The sequence below is a fragment of the Macaca nemestrina genome, chromosome 15 (genome assembly GCF_043159975.1).
Source record: "Macaca nemestrina isolate mMacNem1 chromosome 15, mMacNem.hap1, whole genome shotgun sequence".
NCBI classification, from domain to species: domain Eukaryota; kingdom Metazoa; phylum Chordata; class Mammalia; order Primates; family Cercopithecidae; genus Macaca; species Macaca nemestrina.
In genome coordinates this window covers 42,410,165-42,430,282 of record NC_092139.1, presented here as the reverse complement: position 1 = coordinate 42,430,282, position 20,118 = coordinate 42,410,165, and the positions used below count along the sequence as shown (strand labels likewise).

General features: G+C 37.9%; 1 protein-coding gene across 3 annotated transcripts in view; it reads right to left on the bottom strand.

Moving 5' to 3' along the window:
• Nucleotides 1–20,118, bottom strand: part of LOC105481533 (phospholipase C beta 1) — a 748,575-nt gene that overhangs the window by 127,572 nt on the left and 600,885 nt on the right. For all 3 annotated transcript variants that reach the window (XM_011741183.3, XM_011741182.3, XM_071079653.1), the window contains 4 exons: nt 19,304–19,403; nt 18,201–18,305; nt 17,073–17,182; nt 1,193–1,325 (listed from right to left, as the gene is read on the bottom strand). In XM_011741183.3, coding sequence (XP_011739485.1) covers nt 1,193–1,325; nt 17,073–17,182; nt 18,201–18,305; nt 19,304–19,403 — 448 coding nt within the window. The remainder of the gene's footprint in view (nt 1–1,192; nt 1,326–17,072; nt 17,183–18,200; nt 18,306–19,303; nt 19,404–20,118) is intronic.

The following is a 20,118-nucleotide window of genomic DNA, read 5'->3' as shown; positions in this document are numbered from 1 at the left end:
CCTCAAGTGATCTGCCTGTCTCAACCTTCCAAAGTACTGGAATTACAGGCATGAGCCACCATGCCTGGCCAGCAACCTTTTAAAAAGCAGTTCAAGCATGTCTGATACAAATTAAATATAATTCCTTTTTTTTTTTTTATTTCTCATTCTCCCCAATGAGAAATACCCTTCCACCCTAAATAAAAGATCTGGATCTATTGGCGCTCTGACCTAGTATGACAAAGAAAGGAGCTCCTTTCCACACCTTCATAGAAGGAAATTCTGTTCCCTTTTGTTTACTTTATTAAACCAATTCAACAAGAAATTATCAGGTACATGCTATTCTCCAGCACTGTGTGATGTACAGAGGAGGCACCAAACTGAAGTCTACCTAGGAGGCCTCCCATTTACTGGAGTAAACAGGACATACACACAAGGAATAGTTACAGAAAGCTGCATAAGATTAAATGTCAAAGTTAGCTGCATAGAAATCAAAGGATTTTTTTTTTTTTTTTTTTTTTTTTTTGAGAAATGAGACATGAGTGCGGCTTTGGTTGGAATATAGGAGCTAAAAGCAAGAATGTTAGTATCATCGGGAACTGTGTCAGGCCTAAGTTCACTCTTCCCTGGCTCTGTGGCCTTCAATAAGTACTTTATCACTTGAAAATGTCAGCTTATTCATCTGCGCAATGGGGACAATAGTAGAATCTACTCTCTGGGCCTGGTATGGCGGGGTGCGGGAGTGGGAATTGAAATGATCCCTATGAAAGGCTTTAGCAATGCGTCCAGCACATAGCAGACACTCAAGGATGTTGAAAAGAAAGTTGGAGAAAGAGGGAAAGGAGCCCTTGGCACAGAATTAATGAAGCAGGCCTAAGAATGCACTTCTAAGGCATGGTTGTTTATAAGCTGCTTGGAGAACTCTTCTCAAACCGTGCCAGCAGATGGGTTATAATTCATCACTAAAAAAGGACACAGGAAATCTGGGTGATTTTTTTGTTGTGGTTTAATAAGTTATCTGTAGAGCCAGATGAGCACATATGAATCTCTTCTGGCCTTCATTCATCAATTGCACATTGTCGGAGCACCTCCTAAGTCCACACATCTTTCCCCACTTAATGCTTTAGCTACCCACATCACAGCGCCTCCTTCAGTCGCACTAATGAACTGAAGGATCTTGCTCACGTTGTCCAGCTCTTTCCAGATGGCTTACCTGGAGCTGGCTGGCTGTGGAGAGCCTGGGAGGGTGGCTTGGGTGTCAGGGATGTAGTGTGATTCACCCCGTTTTCTGCTGGAGTTGTTCTCACTTCACTTGGAGTCTCTGATGGTGTTTCTCCAGGATCAGCCTAAAATTATAAATATCCTTTCATTTTCCACATTTCTTTTTACTCTTTTCTTGCCTTCCTAAACCGACAAGGCTACATTTTGCAGCATCTTCACAATTCTTTTGGAGTTGGAAATATCAAATTTGATACTGCCTGGAAAGCAGGGTTTAAACAGCATAGTGTTGAGCCATGACTATGGGAGGTTAATTGTATTAAAGTCTCCAAGTTTTACACCAACCTATGTCTATGCCTGTTGGTGGGGCCCTTCCACACTGACTCTGTACTAGACTATGTGATAGGCTTTGGTCCATCACAGAGTAGCAAACTTGATACAAAAGGCCCTCGCAAATTTTTCCACTATTTCTCAGGGCCCTATTATAGCAATGGAGGATGAGAGGTCTGAGTCATCCTGGTCTCTCATCCAGCTCTTCTGGAGGAGAGCTGAGTCATCTTGGTCAAGGATGTCCTGGACCAGCCAGTCCCCAGCTGAGCACACACACTTGAGTGAGCCCGGCTGAGATGAGCTGAGTCTATGAGTCTGGTCTGGATCTGCAGACCTGCCCAGCTGACCAGATAATGCATGAAAAATAATAACCAGTTGATGTTATAAGCTGCCAAGTTTGGGGTTGTTTTATAGAATGAGCTAATTGATGTGATGGATAAGAACACACATTTTGGAGCACAGCTTGCTTGGGTTCAGATTCCGGCCCTGCAATTTACCAACAGTGGGATTTTGGATGGTTCACTTAACTCTCTGTGCTTCAATTTCTTTATCCTTATAGATGAAGACATGTGTGTACTGGGAATCATAATATTATCTTGTTAGATTGTTTAGATGATTAAATAAGTTAATACTTATAAAGTGCTTGGAATTGTTTCTGGCATAGAGTAAATATGTGGATGTTAAATAATGTGAAAGTTGTCAGAATCCAAATGGAGTCACTTATATTAAAACAACAACAACAACCCAAAAAACCCTGACAAAAAGAGCCAGGGAATGTCATAAAGAGAAGGTTCTCACTCATAAATGCCTGATAAGAAAAACTCTCACAAAAGACTCTGCAAAAACCATCACCTTGTACAAAGGCCATAACAACTTTACACAAAAAATACTTCTGTGAGGACACCTGCCCAGCAACTCCCTGTCCAGCCTCGGACTGATGTCACTCTTGTTATTGATCCTTGTAGCCAAGCATAATCATCTCAAAACAATTATGTAATCCTCCTCATTTATCCTTTAAAAACCTTTGTCTTCCTTCCCTCCCTGACTACGCACATAATTTAGTACGTCCTATTCTTAAATAATATCATTTTCTTTTAGAGGGCATCTCTGTTTGTTATTTATGTTGACATAAAACAAATAAAATATTTAAGCTTGTGGAATACTACCAATGAATAATAATAATAAATGCATTGAAACATTTCCCTCCAGCAGCTAATTCAACATACCTTATACAGAGTAAACAGTTTAAAAATGTTTGTTGAATAAATGCTGATCCTTATAAAATAACTGCCTACATATACTCTTTTAATGTTGCTTTTCAATGTGCCAAATTCTCTGTAACTCTTTATCAGAATTGCCTTCCAAGTCCCTGGCAGGTTTTACTGACAATGAGGCTATCCCAATGTTCTACTTTGTAGCACATTTTAAAAATACATTAGGAAATACATTTTTCCAGAAGCCGTTTGGAGCCCAACATTGCGACATTTTGGCATGTCATTAGAGATGAAAAATTGTCCTATAATAACATTTTTATAAAAAGTAAGATAAGAGTGAAAATAGTGACACTGATTGTTACCAGTGGCTTTTAATCTGTTCCCCAAATCATCTTTAAAGCATCTTCCAAAACTGCATTAAGTGATGGCAGAACTTATTTTAATTCAACAGATCATCCCTGCTTGTTTACTACAGCCTGCTGAGTGCTGGAAGAGCCCTTAGTAGCAGTGGCTGGACATCAATTAGGGCAGACAGGAGCCTAAACAAGTAACCGGGGCAGCCTGTATAGGTCACTATGGCAGAATCTTTCTTTTGAAAAATGACTGCTTCTGACTATTTAGTTACATCCATCAGAAAAATTCTCCCTAGAATTATATGCAAAGGGAAAGGATTGTGTGTTTTGTTCAGCAAGGCATTGCAAACTGGAAACTCATGGTCCCAATGGGATACATGGATGCATTTTCTTTGGCTCATCCAATGTTGTCAAATCTTTTAATTAAGGTGATTTTATACTGAAACAATGGATTTCTTGCTTCCCTTGGAAAACTAGATTTGACTACCTGGGGCCTATACACCCACAGTGGGTGGTTCTTTGTCTTAAATATAGCAGCGGTAACGCTTTCCTGGCCTCCCAGCTGAAGAGGGTGCCCTTGGTTACCAAACTCTGCTGCTTTAGAAAGCAGATAGGAAGATGTCCCTGTTTCATGGGGATCTGACCTTCCCCGTTATATCCAAGTCGGTTTCTAAAACCATGTGGCGAATGAACCAGATTCTTCCCAATGTGACAGTTCACTAAAATTAGCCCTCTGAAAAAGGATAGAAAAAAAGAAAATTTTGATGGAGGAAAGAATGGAAGTTAGGGAAAACCAGCTTCTGTGAAAGTAATAATGGTGGCTTTTTTTTTTTTTTTTTTTTTTTTTTGGCAACTAAAATTAGTGTCTTGAGGTGTTAGGCTGGAGGTGCATTCAAACTGGATCCAACAAGTTTATTTTTAGCTTTGTATTGAGTTTTCAGATACTCCATGTAGCTGTACGCCCTTGGGAAACCAAGTTCAATTGTCAATTTGAGTCAAATAAAGGAAAAAATACATCTCTGCTTATCAAGGGCATGTGAGACAAAGCCTCCACCTTCCAAAAAGGTAAAATATAAAATCAAAGATATTTTTAAAAGCAGATAAATGTTAAGTAAACATTCAGGCAAATACTTTCTGGTTGCAGTCGGGGATGAAGGGGTCACCAAGGGTTGGTGCTGGACTTTGAAGTAGGCGTTGGAGAAATACTTAGTCCAGGCGTCACACCTGGAGATGTCTCACAATCCCTAAGGATACTATTCACACTGCAGAGTAATAGGCAGTTAATGGAAGTGATAGAAACCAGTGAAGTGGACTGGATTTAACGCAATAGGGCAAAGTGAGGTCATGTCCAGAGCAGGAGAGAGACAGCCTGTAAACGGGGCAGTTGCTGCTGTTCATTTTTAGCCTATTGCTGCCCAGGTTTTGAGAAAAATGGAAAAACTAAATTTTTAAGTGAACTCCCCCAGTTTCCAGTCACTGAGAGGCCAAACAGAGAACATCTTCAGACTGCATCTGGCCCAGAAGCTGCCAATCTGTACCCTCTGCCAGGAGGAGCAGAGTTTGCCTGGGATTCTGAGACGGTGCAAGAGTGAGCCATGCATCCTTAGCAATGCTGAAGGGACAGGGCTGTGCTGGGAACTCAGTGGGCCAGGAGCCAACTAGTCTGCAGCCCACAACTCCTTACCTTCTCACCCCAGTGCCCAAGCAAAGGCATAGAGAAGAGGGTCAGTAATGAGGACATTAAACACTGGGCTAAGGAATTTGGAGATCCCTGCATAGACTGACTCTTGCCAGGGACCTCGTATGATTTTCTAGAGACAAATGTTATATACAAGTTAAGTCAGTGGTCCCCAGCCTTTCTGGCACCAAGGACCAGTTTCATGGAAGATAATTTTTTCATGGACCAGGGGGAGAGGAGGTTACTGGGGGGATGGTTTCAGTATGATTCAAGTGCGTTGTATTTATTGTGTACTTTATTTCTATTATTATTGTTACATTGTAATATATAATGAAATAATTATACAACTCACCATAATGTAGAATCAGTGGGAGCCCTGAACTTGTTTTCTTGCAACTAGATGGTCCCATTTGGGGGTGATGGGAAACAGTAACAGATCATCATGCATTAGATTTTCATAAGGAGTGTGCAACCTAGATCCCTCGCATGTGCAGTTCACAATACGGTTTACAGTCCTATGAGAATCGAATGCCGCTACTGATCTGACAGGAGGCAGAGCTCAGGGGGTAATTTCAGCGATGGGGAGCAGCTACAAGTACAGATGAAGCTTTGCTTGCTTGCCCACCTGCCACTTCCTGCTGTGCAGCCCAGTTCCTAACAGGCTATGGACCAGTGCTGGTTGGGGACGCCTGAGTTAAGTAAGATTCTTTAATAACAAATGTATGTGACTGATGTTTAAACTTTTTTGCTAATGGCTGTAGATAAACTTTTTTTTTTTTTTTTTTTGAGATGGAATCTCACTCTGTCACCCAGACTGGAGTGCAGTAGTGCAATCTTGGTTCACTACAACCTCCACCTCCCGGGTTCAAGTGATTCTCCTGCCTCAGCCTCCTGGGTAGCTGGGATTACAGGCATGCACCACCATGCCCAGCTAATTTTTGTATTTTTAGTAGAGATGGGGTTTCACCATGTTGGCCAGGCTGGTCTTGAACCCTGGACCTCAAGGGATCCGCCTGCCTCGGCCTCCCAAAGTGCTGGATTACAGATGTGAGCCACCTCGCCTGGCCCATAGATACAAATTTTAATTGACTACATTTACCGAATGGACACTGCGATTAGAAGTGGCTGTAGGTCATCCTGGGTTAGACACTGTTACATACAATAGCTCTTTCACAGCCAATCAGTGTAGGCAACACTCACAGCACCATAACATAGCAAAAAAATCAGAAGTGTTATTAGAAGTCTTTACTAAAAACTTCATTAAAAGTCATGTAACTTGCCAGAGGTCACACAGGAAACTGTGAGCAAGTATTTGAATAGGTACTACATGGTAAAGATTAAATTTCTCTACTGCATCAGTCCACTCTATGATAACAGCAGCTTAAGGAACTGTAATAATAACTTGCTGCTGAGCTAGAGATGTATACATGTAAACATAATTCTCAAAGAACTACCCTGTTGCACTAAAAAGGCATCCGTATGTACAAAGTTAAATAAGTTAAGCAAAACAATGGCTGAAAAATGAAAAAAAGCACCTGTAGGAGTACCATACTAAAATTGAACTTTCTGATACTATGATTGAAAGATCGAATAATTCCCACTATACGAATCTGTAAGCCAGAGTGCAAAAACCAAATTCCTTATCCCACTCAAGAGAATCAGCAGAAGGCAATACTTTATTTCTCCCCCATTATTTGTTTTCATGAGTGAATAAAAATCTGGTACTGGAAATTGTGATAGAAACAGAACCTAGGAATGTCAGTTTTCTTAATTTGACTCAAAGACTTAAATTCCAATTAAGCAAATATCAAGGAAAGAAGGTTCAGAAGGTAGTAGTACTTTAGTTGCATTAGCTAGATTTTGCTCAGGTGGGTAGCAAAAAAAAAAAAAGTGCAGAATGAACCACAGAAGTAAGTTCCTGCCCTCTAGTGGTTAAATGAAATCATTGCAATATCTTTTTCTTCAAAATATGCCTAACTTGAATGTTAAAATTAAATATAAAAAGAATTTATAGGCTTCCTAATTCCAAAATGAACAGAAGTGCATTGAAAATAGAATACAGATGGAGCAGTAAAAGGGTAACTGAAAAGATCATCTTTATAAGTTTTATAGAAGGAGGAAAAGCTATTTGATGTACTGGTTGAAAAGATTTCCATCCTGGGCATTGAAAGTTTGGATCTGAGCCGGGCGCGGTGGCTCACGCCTGTAATCCTAGCACTTTGGGAGGCCGAGGCGGGCGGATCACAAGGTCAGGAGATCGAGACCACGGTGAAACCCCGTCTCTACTAAAAATACAAAAAATTAGCCGGGAGCGGTTGTGGGCGCCTGTTGTCCCAGCTACTCGGGAGGCTGAGCGAGGAGAATGGCGGGAACCCGGGAGGCGGAGCTTGCAGTGAGCCGAGATCGCGCCACTGCACTCCAGCCTGGGCGACAGAGCGAGACTCCGTCTCAAAAAAAAAAAAAAAGAAAAAAAAAAAAGAAAGAAAGTTTGGATCTGATGGCTAAGCAGCAGAGAATTAGGATTTGGAGGATTTAACTGAATGGTTAACATGGTAAGTGAAGGGTCTTTCAAATATCATATGTGTTACTGGGCTATTAGAGGTGTTGGATCTTGCTTTCCTCGTCTGAGTCATCTAAAGAGTGCAGTTCCTTCTGTGTAGCTGATTAGGATGACAGCATCTTCCTTTGGATGGGCACCACATGGGTAAGAGGCAAGGCCATCAATTTTTCCAGCATATTATGGGTGAGTCTCATAATTTCATCATGCAGGAATCCACTCCACTGAGGACAAATATTGTCATAAAGTAGCTTTGTTAGAGCCAGCCTTTCCCTTAAGCAGGAGCTTCTTCAAACATGAGTACAAATTGTACCTTAAATTTCTATTACTTGAATGAAATTAGATAATGTATCTGCCTCCTATTTCTAAGAAATTCAGAATCATTCTTACAAACTTCATCCTGCTGTATGCACTCCCAAATATTCAGGAGTGAAGTATACTGATGTTTGCAACCTACTTTAAAATGCATCATATTGAACTAAGATGGATTGATAAATGGATAGAGGGATTTATATGTGATCAAGTGAAAGCATCAAAATTTTAATTATGGAATCCAAGTGGCTGATATATAGCTGTTCCTTATACAGTTCTTTCAATGTTAGCTTAGAATTTTTCATAATGAAGTATGCCAAAACTCCTAATTTTGAAGAGTCTACCAGTGTGAGTTAGAAGCAAGAGACAGCTTTAACGAGCTGGATAAATTCATCTGTTGACTTCTTCATTGACACCAAGTAAAGCCCTTTTGGTGTTTTGCACAGTTAATGTCCAGCAAGTTCTTCCAGCGGTAACTGGAGCATGGATTCAAGTGAATCTTGACACAGCATGGCTGTGTCATCATATAAGCACTCGCATGAGTCATCAGCACTCATATGGTATCATTTTGTTGAACATTAGTAACAGCTGCAATTTTACATGTAGATGTATAAATTTTATAATGTCACTCTCTTCCTCCAAGTTGTAAGGACTATGAGAGCATCTGATTTTCCTCAGCATTACACATATAAGGGCCATGAGAGTGACTGACACATAGTTGTGTGGTTTTTTTTTAATTGAATGAATGAATGAATGAATTCACATTTATTTTCCTGCTAGTATACAATAAATAGCTATACTATTAATGGCTAAGTCCTGAAAGTAAAGAACCACCTAAATGTTAGGCTAAAATAAAAAAAAAATTTTGAATGAATGAATAAATCAATGAATGAAAAGAGTGAAGATGCTGCTTTCTGCTGTCTGTCAAAAGTTTGTATTTAATGCATAATAGCAGCAGGTTATTCAGAAGTCTATAAAAGGGTAAAGGAACATAGCTCTGCTGACTCATTTATATGTGTTACATATATAAACTTTAATATATATGTATATAAAAAAGTTCCTACCAACTTTAATTTATTAGAAGTGTTTTGATACAGTTTCCAAAGAAATCAGAAGGATTAAACCCTTGGCTGTTAGGTAGAAATCATGGATTTCTCTTTTTAAAAGAAAGTAGACCAACAACTCTTTACATTAATTTTGTGGAAATATATCTTTGAAATTAATTAAGTCAAATCATTTGGTAAGGACTACGGTCAATCGCTCACAGGACAAATTCTGGATAATTCCCAGAAAAAGTGTCTCCTGGAGCCCTTCCCAGGTTTCTGTGATTAAGCCGACATTTTAGAGTGGATGGAATTAATGGGTTTCATCTGGGGAGAGCCACGCTCTTGCAAAAGAAAGATGCAGGACTTCAAAGCAGCAGTTCTTAATGTGTGGTCCCTAGACCAGCATCAGCTTCACCGCAAATTGTTAGAGATGCAAATTCTTGGGTCCACCCCAGACCTACTGAACCAGAAACTTTGACTATGACGCCCATCAATCTGTGTTTTAGAAAGCCATCTGGGTGAGTCTGGTACATGCTAAAGTTTGAGAGCCCTGCTACTCCAAATATGGTCCATGGGCCATAAGCATCACCTAGAAGCTTGTTAAATATGCAGTGTTTTGTGATCCATTATGACAGAGCCACTGAATCTGAATCTGCATTGTAACAAGATTCTCAAGTGATCTGTATGCATCTTTAAAAAAATAAATTTTATTGTGTATATTCAAGACTTACAACATGTTATAAGATACCTACATAGAGTAAAATGGTTACTATAAGGGAACAAAAGACATATCCATCATCTCACACAGTTACCCATTTTGTCCCCCTGTGGCAGGAACAGCTATAATCTACTCATTTAGAAAAAATTCTGACTATGATACACGATTATTAATTATAGTCCTCATGCTGTACATTAGATTTTTTTACTTGTTCATCCTACATATTTCCTGCTTTGTATCCTTTGACCTTCATGCCCCCCATTTCCTACACTTGTATGCAAATTAAGATTTGAGAAGCCCTGCTCTGAAGCCGAGTGAAAAACTTCATCATTAATTGAGAGCCATGATTTTATAATCGGACATGACATGGATATTTAAGTTACTGTACTCATACCTATTTTAGGCAGATGAATCCAAAGTCCCTTATTAGAATCCACTGAAATTTTAGAAATTTTTATGGAAGATATTTGCAAAAGCAGTTGAATTGAACCAATCATTGACCAGTTTCAAGTCACGTGAATGAATGGTCTTTTCTTGATACTTATTTAAAAAGACCCTAGTTCTTCAACTTACTGGCCATTGATATTAGGCACCAAATCACTCTACCATAATGAGCAATTGTTCCCTTCTCTAAAAATGGAGATTACTACGGTTTTCCTAGTTAAGACCCAGTTTTATCCAAGGCATCCAATGGAAGTGCATTGCCAAATCTGTACAGTATAGAAATGAAAGAGATGGTGTCATTATTTAAAGGAAAGCCTTTTCTTTTTACTGTATGGGATGCTTTAAAGTTCAGGGATTTTGATAAACTATTGTTTCTATAAATTAATATCTTGCAAATTTATTATTTGAGGAGGAAGATTTGAAGGAGGAAGAAGTTTATTTAAAGAGAATCCAAAATGAGCTGTAAACCTCATCTTTGATTTAATGTGAAGTTCTTAATTGTGAATGAAATATCAAACTTCTGTTTTGAATAATTAAATGGTATCCAAGGCCTTGGGCAAAACATTGTAACCTTATGAAAGCACTACCTTGGATTCTACTGATGTCACATTATTTTATTGGCGAAATTCATATCATTATTCAAATAATCAAATTGGGGCCATACACTGAATTAGGAAATATTTACCAATTATTTTATTTTATTTTATTTATTTATTTATTTTTATTTTATTTTTTTTTTTGAGACAGAGTCTTGCTCTGTCGCCCAGGCTGGGGTGCAGTGGCTGGATCTCGGCTCACTGCAAGCTCCGCCTCCCGGGTTTAGACCATTCTCCTGCCTCAGCCTCCCGAGTAGCTGGGACTACAGGCGCCCGCCACCTCGCCCGGCTAGTTTTTTGTATTTTTTAGTAGAGACGGGGTTTCACCGTGTTAGCCAGGATGGTCTCGATCTCCTGACCTCGTGATCCGCCCGTCTCGGCCTCCCAAAGTGCTGGGATTACAGGCTTGAGCCACCGCGCCCGGCCTATTTTATTTATTTTTAAGAGACATGATCTCTGTCACCCAGGCTAGGGTACAGTAGTGCATTTACAGCTCATTGCAGCCTCTGCCTTCTAGACTGAAGCGATTCTCCTGCCTCAGGCTCCCGAGAGCTGGGACTACAGGCATGTGTTAGAACACTCAGCTAATATTTGCAAACAATTTTAGATGAATTTCAGCTCACTCACAAGAACATGTGAGTCAGACAATATAAAAAGTAGGCCCTTTGGAATAAATAAACTTTTAGTATTACCAAACAACTTTTCCTTTTCAACATCAATATTACACAAAGACCACTCACACACTTTTACTTGCAGGATGCAAACACAGACGATGTTGGGAATTCTTGTGAACATTTTTGGCCTTGAGGGCTGGGTAAGATTTGTAGTGTCAGGGACTCTGTGTTAGAGGACAATTTTCCCAAGTATGGAAATGAATGCTTGGCAGATGAATACAGCTTTTGTAACTTCCAAGTTGAGGGATATGTATTTTGGACAGCCAATGCACAAACCAATCAAATAGAACCCACAAAGATAAACCTAACTTTCTGAAGAATAAGTTCTGACAACATCCAGTGATTAAAGGGGGAAAATTCTTGATATTCAACTAAAAATTCAATCAAAAGATGTTACTATTTAAGGTAAAGGTCTTATACCCTGTGCTCACTCATTCAGGTAACCTGCTACAGAGGACAGAAAGATGAACGAAGGGCCCATCCTTGCTAAAGGTTACCAGAAAATTACAACTTTGTTACAGAGGTGATGCATGTGTGGTGAAGATGCTTGTTAAACTGTGCTCCAAGGACCAGCAGTACCCCATCACTCGGGGGCTTATTAGAGATGCTGAGTCCCAGGCCCTACCCCAGACCCAGTGAATCAGGATCAGCATTTTATCACGATGCCCTGGTCTTCACACTTAACGTGGAGAAGTGCTGATGTGGAACATGAGTTGTAGAACCCAATCCTTGTAGTTAGGATTTCAATCCTAACTCTTTTCTTTACTAATAGTGTGGCACAGGCAAGCAATTTAACTCCTCAATGCCTTAGTTTCTTCATTTGTTAAATGGAAATAATGGTAATTAGGACATCCAGAGGTTTTAAGACTTAAGTGAGTGAATACAGTAAAAGCTTCATGGCCAGGCATGGTGAATCACCCCTGTAATCTCAGTGCTTTGGGAGGCGGAAGTGGGAGGATTGCTTGAGCTGGGAGTTGAAGACCAGCTTGGGCAACATATTGAGACCCTGTCTTGATCAAAGAAAAATAAAATAAAGAGCTCAATATAGTGTCAGATATACAGTAAGCACTCAGTAACCGCTCATTATATTTATTTTTTCTTTACTTCTCTAACATTAAAAAAATCACTTTCAAATATTGCATTTATGAGATTATTATCACAAAATATTTCCTAATAAATGTATGAGATATTTACTTTTTCCTTTTATAGGTATTTTAAAGATAGAAAAGAAAAAATGTGTTATGATATTTCACTATGCATCTCTGCAATTACATTATTCGGTCTGTAAAACATTTAAAAAAATATTTTAAAAAATGTGCATAGAGGTCAGCCACGGGGGCTCACACCTGTAATCCCAGCACTTTGGGAGGCCGAGGCAGGTGGATTACCTGAGGTCAGGTGTTCAAGAAGAGCCTAGCCTGTCTCTACTAAAAAGATAAAAATTAGCCAGGTGTGGTGGTGAGTGCCTGCACTCCTGGCTACTCAGGAGGCTGAGGCAGGAGAATCGCTTGAACCCGGGAGGCAGAGGTTGCAGTGAGCTGAGATCTCGCCACTGCACTCCAGCCTGGGCGACAGAGCAAGACTTCGTCTCAAAAAATAAACAAACGAAAATTTACATAGGAAACGTGCTAGAAGGATATACATTAAAAATGTTAACAGTATTTGCAGAATTAGAGGGTTTTAAATTTTTATTTCTTTAGTTTACTATGTTTTAAAATTTTTCTACATGACTTTTTATTTAGAGGAATTAACTATGAATGTTATATCTCGTTAGGATTCAGTAAAACACTTATTCTACAACTTGACTAATCTACCACTCTGAATTTACAAAGACAAAATAAATCCAATAACAAATCTTTATTATTCCTTCACTTCCAACCATTATTCAGATAATATGTAACCTAATATATATTATACACATATGTATAATATAATCTGAATAATATATTTTTGCCTTATCTGAAATGAATATGTATTGTTCAAATCATGGGGGAAAATTCCACTTTCTTCTCTATTTGGTTTATAAATTACTCTAGGAAGATAATTTATAAGACTATTAAAAACCTGGTAATATTTTGCAGTCCAATGAAGTTTTTAATGTTCAAACAGAAATGACCTTTAGAAGCATCACATTAAAATGATGATACTAAAAAAGTCTTTGATGCTAAAATAGTGTCTCCAGTGCCTGCCATGTCCTAGATAGAATTTTCTTCAGAGAAAACCACAGTTACTTATTTTCAATGGCATCATTCAAACAAACTTACATTATTCCAAGACAAGAAAAAAGACACACTGGTGCTCAAAGTGTGAAATGACTTTTCTTTCCTAGCATTACATGTTAAGGGCAAATGATTTTTTTTTTCTTGAGTTGTAAAAATGAGGCCAGTTAAGAGTTTAAACATGTCAAAGGAAAAAAAATCGTATTTTCTCTGTTAGACCAATACAGAGTCTATGTGATTCAATGCCTCTAAAATTATTTCTAAAACTGAAAAATGTCCAAATACTGTCCAAGTTTAAACAATATTATACATTTCTAAAAATGCTTTCTGCTCACCTTTAAGAAAAGAACAACAAAAATAAGAGTGACCTGAAACTACTTCCGTAGTTTTGTACATTTTATTCTCCTGAAATACCTTTTTGATGGTGCAAAGATAAGGTTTTCAAAGGACATCAATTTGTAAAAAGAGTCCTACAATCTCAAAGGCCTTATGTCTCCCATTCTTTAGGGTGACATTTTCCCCTAGTCATTACAGAAATTGTCTCTCTGAAGCACCATTAGGAAAATGTTCCATTATGAGACCTTTAGCTCAATTACTATATCTAATCGGAGCCATACACTGAATTAGGAAATATTTACAAACAATTTTATCTCATTTTATTTTATTTTATTTTATTTTATTTTATTTTTAAGAGACATGGTGTCTGTCGCCCAGGCTAGGGTATAGCAGTGCATTCATAGTTCATTGCAGCCTCAGTCTCCTGGACTCAAGCAATTCCCCTGCCTCAGGCTCCTGAGTAGCTGGGATTACAGGCATGGGTCAGCACAGTCAGCTAATATTTGCAAACAATTTTAGATAAATTTCAGCTCACTCACAAGAACATGTATGTCAGACAACATAAAAAGTAGGCTGAAATATGGTAGTGTTGAAATGTTCTCTTGAAGCAAGTGCTTATTCCTTAGATACAATGGCTAACTAATAGGTTAAAGTTGATAATCTAAAAAGTATTTCCTCTAAATACCGAAAATACATGTAATTTCACTTGAAAATGCTTTCATTTAACCTCTATTTCTTACAGAATAAAATACATCCAGTTGAAAAAAGACATTACTGTTTTTTTGGTTTTTTTTTTAACTTTTATTTTAGGTTCGGGGTACACATGAGGGTTTGTTATATAGGTGTGTCATAAGGGTTTGGTATTCAGATAATTTTGCCACTCAGGTAATATGCATTGTACCTAATAGGTCCTGTTTTCTATTTAGAGAAGAATGCTATTAATGGTGATTTATTTATATCTATGTAAATTATCCTTACCTTTAATTATACTTTATTAAATATGCTATTAAGTAAAGCAGAAAAAGAGAAAAGAATTTGAGAACCTTTGGTGGATTTCCAAAGAGAGAAATTAATTTCATACTGATGTCCATATGAGTAAACTGAGAGACTCATAGAATAGCCTTAATCTTTTAAAGGTCATGGAAAAGAGAAAAAGCACTATTATCATTGAAGAAATATCAGAATGAAAGATGTAAGTATTGCCAAGTATTTAAATTCTTAATTAACTAATTAAGAATTAATTCAGAAAGGGAACTCATTCTTGTATTTATTTATAAAACAGCAAGCTACTTAGCATTGCTGGTTTCCCTAGAAGCAGAAGTGGACATGAGGATTCTTGAGCACATGAGTTACTGAGAGAATGGTCTCAGGAAAAAACTGCAGGGAGGTGAGGCAAACAGGTTAAGACAGGAAAGAAGATAAGTCGAAATGTGGCCTCAGGCAAACTCCAGTCTCAGGCTGATCCCACAGGGCGCTCGGGAGCATGAACTGCAACACAGAAGTTGCCCACCACAAGCAAGGAGCTGAGCTATTATTCTCCCAAGTGGGATTTATCCCAGAGATGCAAGGATGGTTCAAGATATGCAAATCAATCAATGTGATACATCATATCAGCAGAATGAAGGGAAAAAACCCATATGATCATTTCAATTGATGTTGAAAAAGCATTTGATAAAATTCAACATCCCTTCCGGTAAAACCGCTCAAAAAAACCCTACCTGGGTATAGAAGGAACATATATCAACACAATGAAAGCCATATATAACAATTCAACAGCTAGTATCAAACTGAATGAAGAAAAACTGAAAGCCTTTCCTCTGAGATCTGGAATAAGACAAGGATGCTCACTTTCACCACTGTTATTCAACATAGTACTGGAAATCCAAGCTAGAGCAATTAGACAAGAAAATGAAACAAGGGCATCCAAATTGGAAAAAGTCAAGTTATTCCTGTTTGCAGATGATATGATCTTATATTTGGAAAAACCGAATGACTCCACCAACAAGCTATTAGAACTGATGAACATTCAGTGAAGTTGTAGAATTAAAAATCAGTGTACAAAAATCAGTTTGCCTATATCAGAATATCAAATGCACCCCATAACATATATGCCAACTATGTACCCATAAATAAAATAAAATAAAATAAAATAAAATAAAATAAAATAAAATAGTGCAGCATTGCAAATATCCAATAATTGGGGGCTTAGTAATTAAATTATGGTAGAGCTATATGATAGAAGGCTATGAGTTATTAAAAGTCATGTCATAGAAGAATATTTAATGACATGGACATTGAGATACTTAATACTTTTATTTTCACTTACAACACAAACTGTGAATATTATCCCATTTTATGAAAGAGTAACAGTTGTGCATAAAAAGGCTAGATATGTATACACCCCACATTCACTGTGGCTATCTCTGAGTGGATGGGATATTTGAATTACAGTTGATTTCTTTGTTGTTTTCTTTTGTCATTTTTATGTTTTAAATTTTCTATGATAAATCTAGAATGCTTTTGAAATAAGAAAAGCATTACTTAATGAACAATATCAACTTTAATAGACTATTTAAATGAACTATTTAATGGATAACTATTATAGTTATTAAAACAATTTTCAAGGTTTTTTCCCCCAATACTGACAGTTCTCCATTTTCTTTTTTCTCGAGTTTTTCCTCTGAATAAAATATGAAAATAGCAAAATTTTATCACTTTTTAATATTAGTGTCACCTTTAATAATCAAGTTATAATTCACTTTTTTAAAAGCAAAAAGACTGCCAGTCTACATAGAAGCTTTATATTTTTAAACTTCATTTCTACTATTTTTAGATCCTTCCTTAATTATGCTTTGCATTGTGACATCTAATTTGGAATAATATATCAACTATTTGGAGGACATACATTATAATATGTAAATAAACCATCTAATAATGATAGTAGACTCTTCATGGCTCATACTATTTTCCAGGTATTGTGTTAAATGTTTTACGTATTATAAAAAATCAGAAAAGCACTTTGAAAATCCTGCATACTACATTAAAGACAAAGGGAAACCCTAAATGATTTGATGATTATCTTCTTTTTTAAGTGCCTTTATCACCTTTAATTGGCATGAAATCATGTAGAATGTTTCAATGGAAATAGCAAGATGTGTACAGTTTAATTTTATCACAAGATAAGATGCTCATGGTATCCACAGAACACCAAAAGAAAATGAAATATGAAAAATCTAAGTCAATCATCTAGATGTTCTGTGACATGATGCTGAACTCCATGAAAGTGTTCCAATGTTCTATTTCTTCTCCTGAGGTATGTGATATTACCTAGACAAAGCCAACAAGTAGGTGTGGAAATCATGCTTAATGCTGTATGTGAGATTAAAACACCCTCTCACCTCTTTCTTTACTTCTTCTTCATCTTCCAGTGTCAAAGCAGCCAATTGCTTAGCTCTCTGCTCCATCAGGTTCACATACCGGATTGGGTTTGATAAAGCTTCAATGACATCTAAATAGGGAAGAGACATTTTAGATCAAAGGTCCTGGAGGTATTGATTATCCATCATTCATCTACTTACTCATCTGTCTGACCATCAGTCCATGCATTCATTCATCACCCATCTACCCACCCATCCATCCATCCATCCACCCAGTCATTATCCATCTTCCATTCTTCCATCTACCCATACAACTATCTACTCCTCTAACCAACACTTTGAACATGGACAAGGGTTAGGACTCTGTTGAAACTTCAGGAAGAGACAAATTAAGAGTTTAGTTCTGAGAGTCAAACTGGACAGGCTTCAACTCAGGATCCTTCAATACTCTTGATTCTTTAGTTTCTTTTTGAGGGGCCTATCCATTCCAGCAATGGCCCACACAATTGTCCTATTTGGCTCAAATGATGTTTCATAAATGGAGACATTTCACATAAAAAGCCTGCTTTCTGGACTGTTGAGATAACCCAATGATTTGGCAATATAGTTATCATTTGAATGGCAGTGCCTAGCTGGAATGAGTTATGGCTGCCAGCTTTGGATGGACCATGTGCCACAAGCTTACCATGGTCTCCAGTACTCCCCAGTGTCTTACACCCAAGCTGCTTGGCACTATAAGCATTTATGTTTATGATTCTTGGTTAATTCCTTAAATTTAGGATATCACCCATGAAAAGAATCAGCATTCTAAAATTGGTGGAAGATAAATTCAGTGTACAGACCTAGACATCTGTTGTAATGGATAACATGAGTTGGTAAGTGCTGGGCCCATGAGAATAAGACTACCAGGGAATAAATATTCAAAAAACTGAGGTGTTGTGATTTTAATTAAAATACACTAAATTAAAATGTATTCACAATGGCTCAAGCAATTTACCTCTAAACACACATACGAAAGTAGGGGTGATTCTGAAGCCAGAATCTCCTGTTTTGTTTGGTTCAGTTTTCCTTCCACTAACCCAAAAATATATGGTGACCTAGACAGAAATGCCCCTTTGAGTAAAGGGGTATTTGAGTTAAGTTGTTTACCTGCATATGTGTCTGGCACATAGTCTTTCACTTCTATGTAGACAAAGACAGCAGGCAGCATCAGAGGCTGGTTCCTTTCATTCCTTAGACATATATAGTGATAGCCTGGAAGGTGAGAATAATGCTGTGTAGCACATATTTCCTTCCCAATGTTAGTTATAAGTATGCACATCTATGTGACGAAAGCATGTATTTCAGGTTACTTTAGATGAAAAACAGGTCACTTTTTTCATTTTAATAACAGTTATGAATGATAAGGTATTATTTTTCTCATCAGAAAAGAAAACATTCATTGTGATTTTTTCCTTTCCAACCATATGTTTTTTTTCCCTACAAAAGAGAATTCAAAATCATATGTCATAGACTGAATTATTGATCCAAACTTGTCCCAATAATAGAATTATACTTGACATCACTTCTTTTTTTTTTAATTGTTATTACTATTTTTTGTAGAGACAGGGTCTCACTCTGTTGCCCAGGCTGGTTTCAAACTTCTGGCTTCAAGAGATCCTCCTGCCTCAGCCTCCCAAAGTGCTGAGACTATGGGGGTGAGCTGCCATGCTCAGCTTTGACGTGATTTCTTGACTTGTGCTTAAGCTCTGCTTTGGTCAACAGTATATTAGTATTTTGGTGTAAGCACAGGCTTAAAATGCTCATGCAGAATTAGACTGGCCCTCTGTATTCCAATGGTCTGCCAAGAGAAGTCCATATTGTGGAAGGAACTGCCACTTCAGCCTGGGCCCCAGAGTGAGCACGTGTGGGACAGACATAGACCCAACCCAGAACCTGAAGCACAGCTATGCTGCTGAGCCCAGGCTAGATCAGCCAAACCTGGCCAACCCACAGACCTATGAGCATGAAGATAAATACTTGCATATAAGTTTTCAGATTGTTTGTTACACATAATTATTGTTGAAAGAGTTGACTAATATGTTAATACTACAACATGCCACAAAAACATGTAACTAAATCTCATAGCTCTTGTTACGTAACAAAATTACAAAGCAGAAAATAGTTTCCTAAATCATTTTCTAGTAATATTTTAAGCAGTGATGATTTTCTTTGCAACTTTGATTAAAAGTTTCTCAGCACACTATCCATACCTGGCCGAATGGCTTGCACTGGCAAGATACGGTGGCCAATGAATTTACCTCCTTCTTCATAAACTGCTATTCTCAAACAGGCCAGAGTAGGAAGAACCACCTACAAAGGACATTAAGGACACATCTGGTTATACGAATGAACAATTCCAAGAAATAATTAGAAAGGTATTATTCAATCAGGACCAGCTTTTCTTTTCTTTTTTCTGTCTTTCTTTTTTTTTTGAGACAGAGTCTTGCTCTGTCACCCAGGCTGAAGTGCAGTGGCATGATCTTGGCTCACCGCAACCTCCGCCTCCCAGGTTCAAGCAATTCTCCTGTCTCAGCCTTCTGAATAGCTGGTACTATACAGGTGCACGCCTCCACGCCTGGCTAATTTTTGTATTTTTTTTTAGTAGAGACAGCATTTCACCACATTGATCAGGCTGGTCTCGAACTCCTGACCTCAGGATATCCACCGCCTTGGCCTCCCAAAGTGCTGGGATTACAGGCGTGAGCCACTGCGCCTAGCCAGGACCACCTTTTCAGATCCAAGTAGAAGTTTCTACTTAGCTACTTTAGACAAAAAGTTGAGATGTTGCCTTATAAATTTCATTGTCAGAGGAGAAGACATGGGTTGTCAGAGATAGGGCTTCATCTGTATTTTATCACCTTGCCTAAATGAGGCATTTGTTAAAAAAAAATAGGCTGTTTTATTTTTAGATGAACATTCTCAATGTGGAAATGACAAAAGTTCTATCTTTAAACAAAAAGAGTTCAGTGGTCTTATCAACATGTGAATATTTCATTTATGTTTTCAAAGCAAATTACTTTTGCAT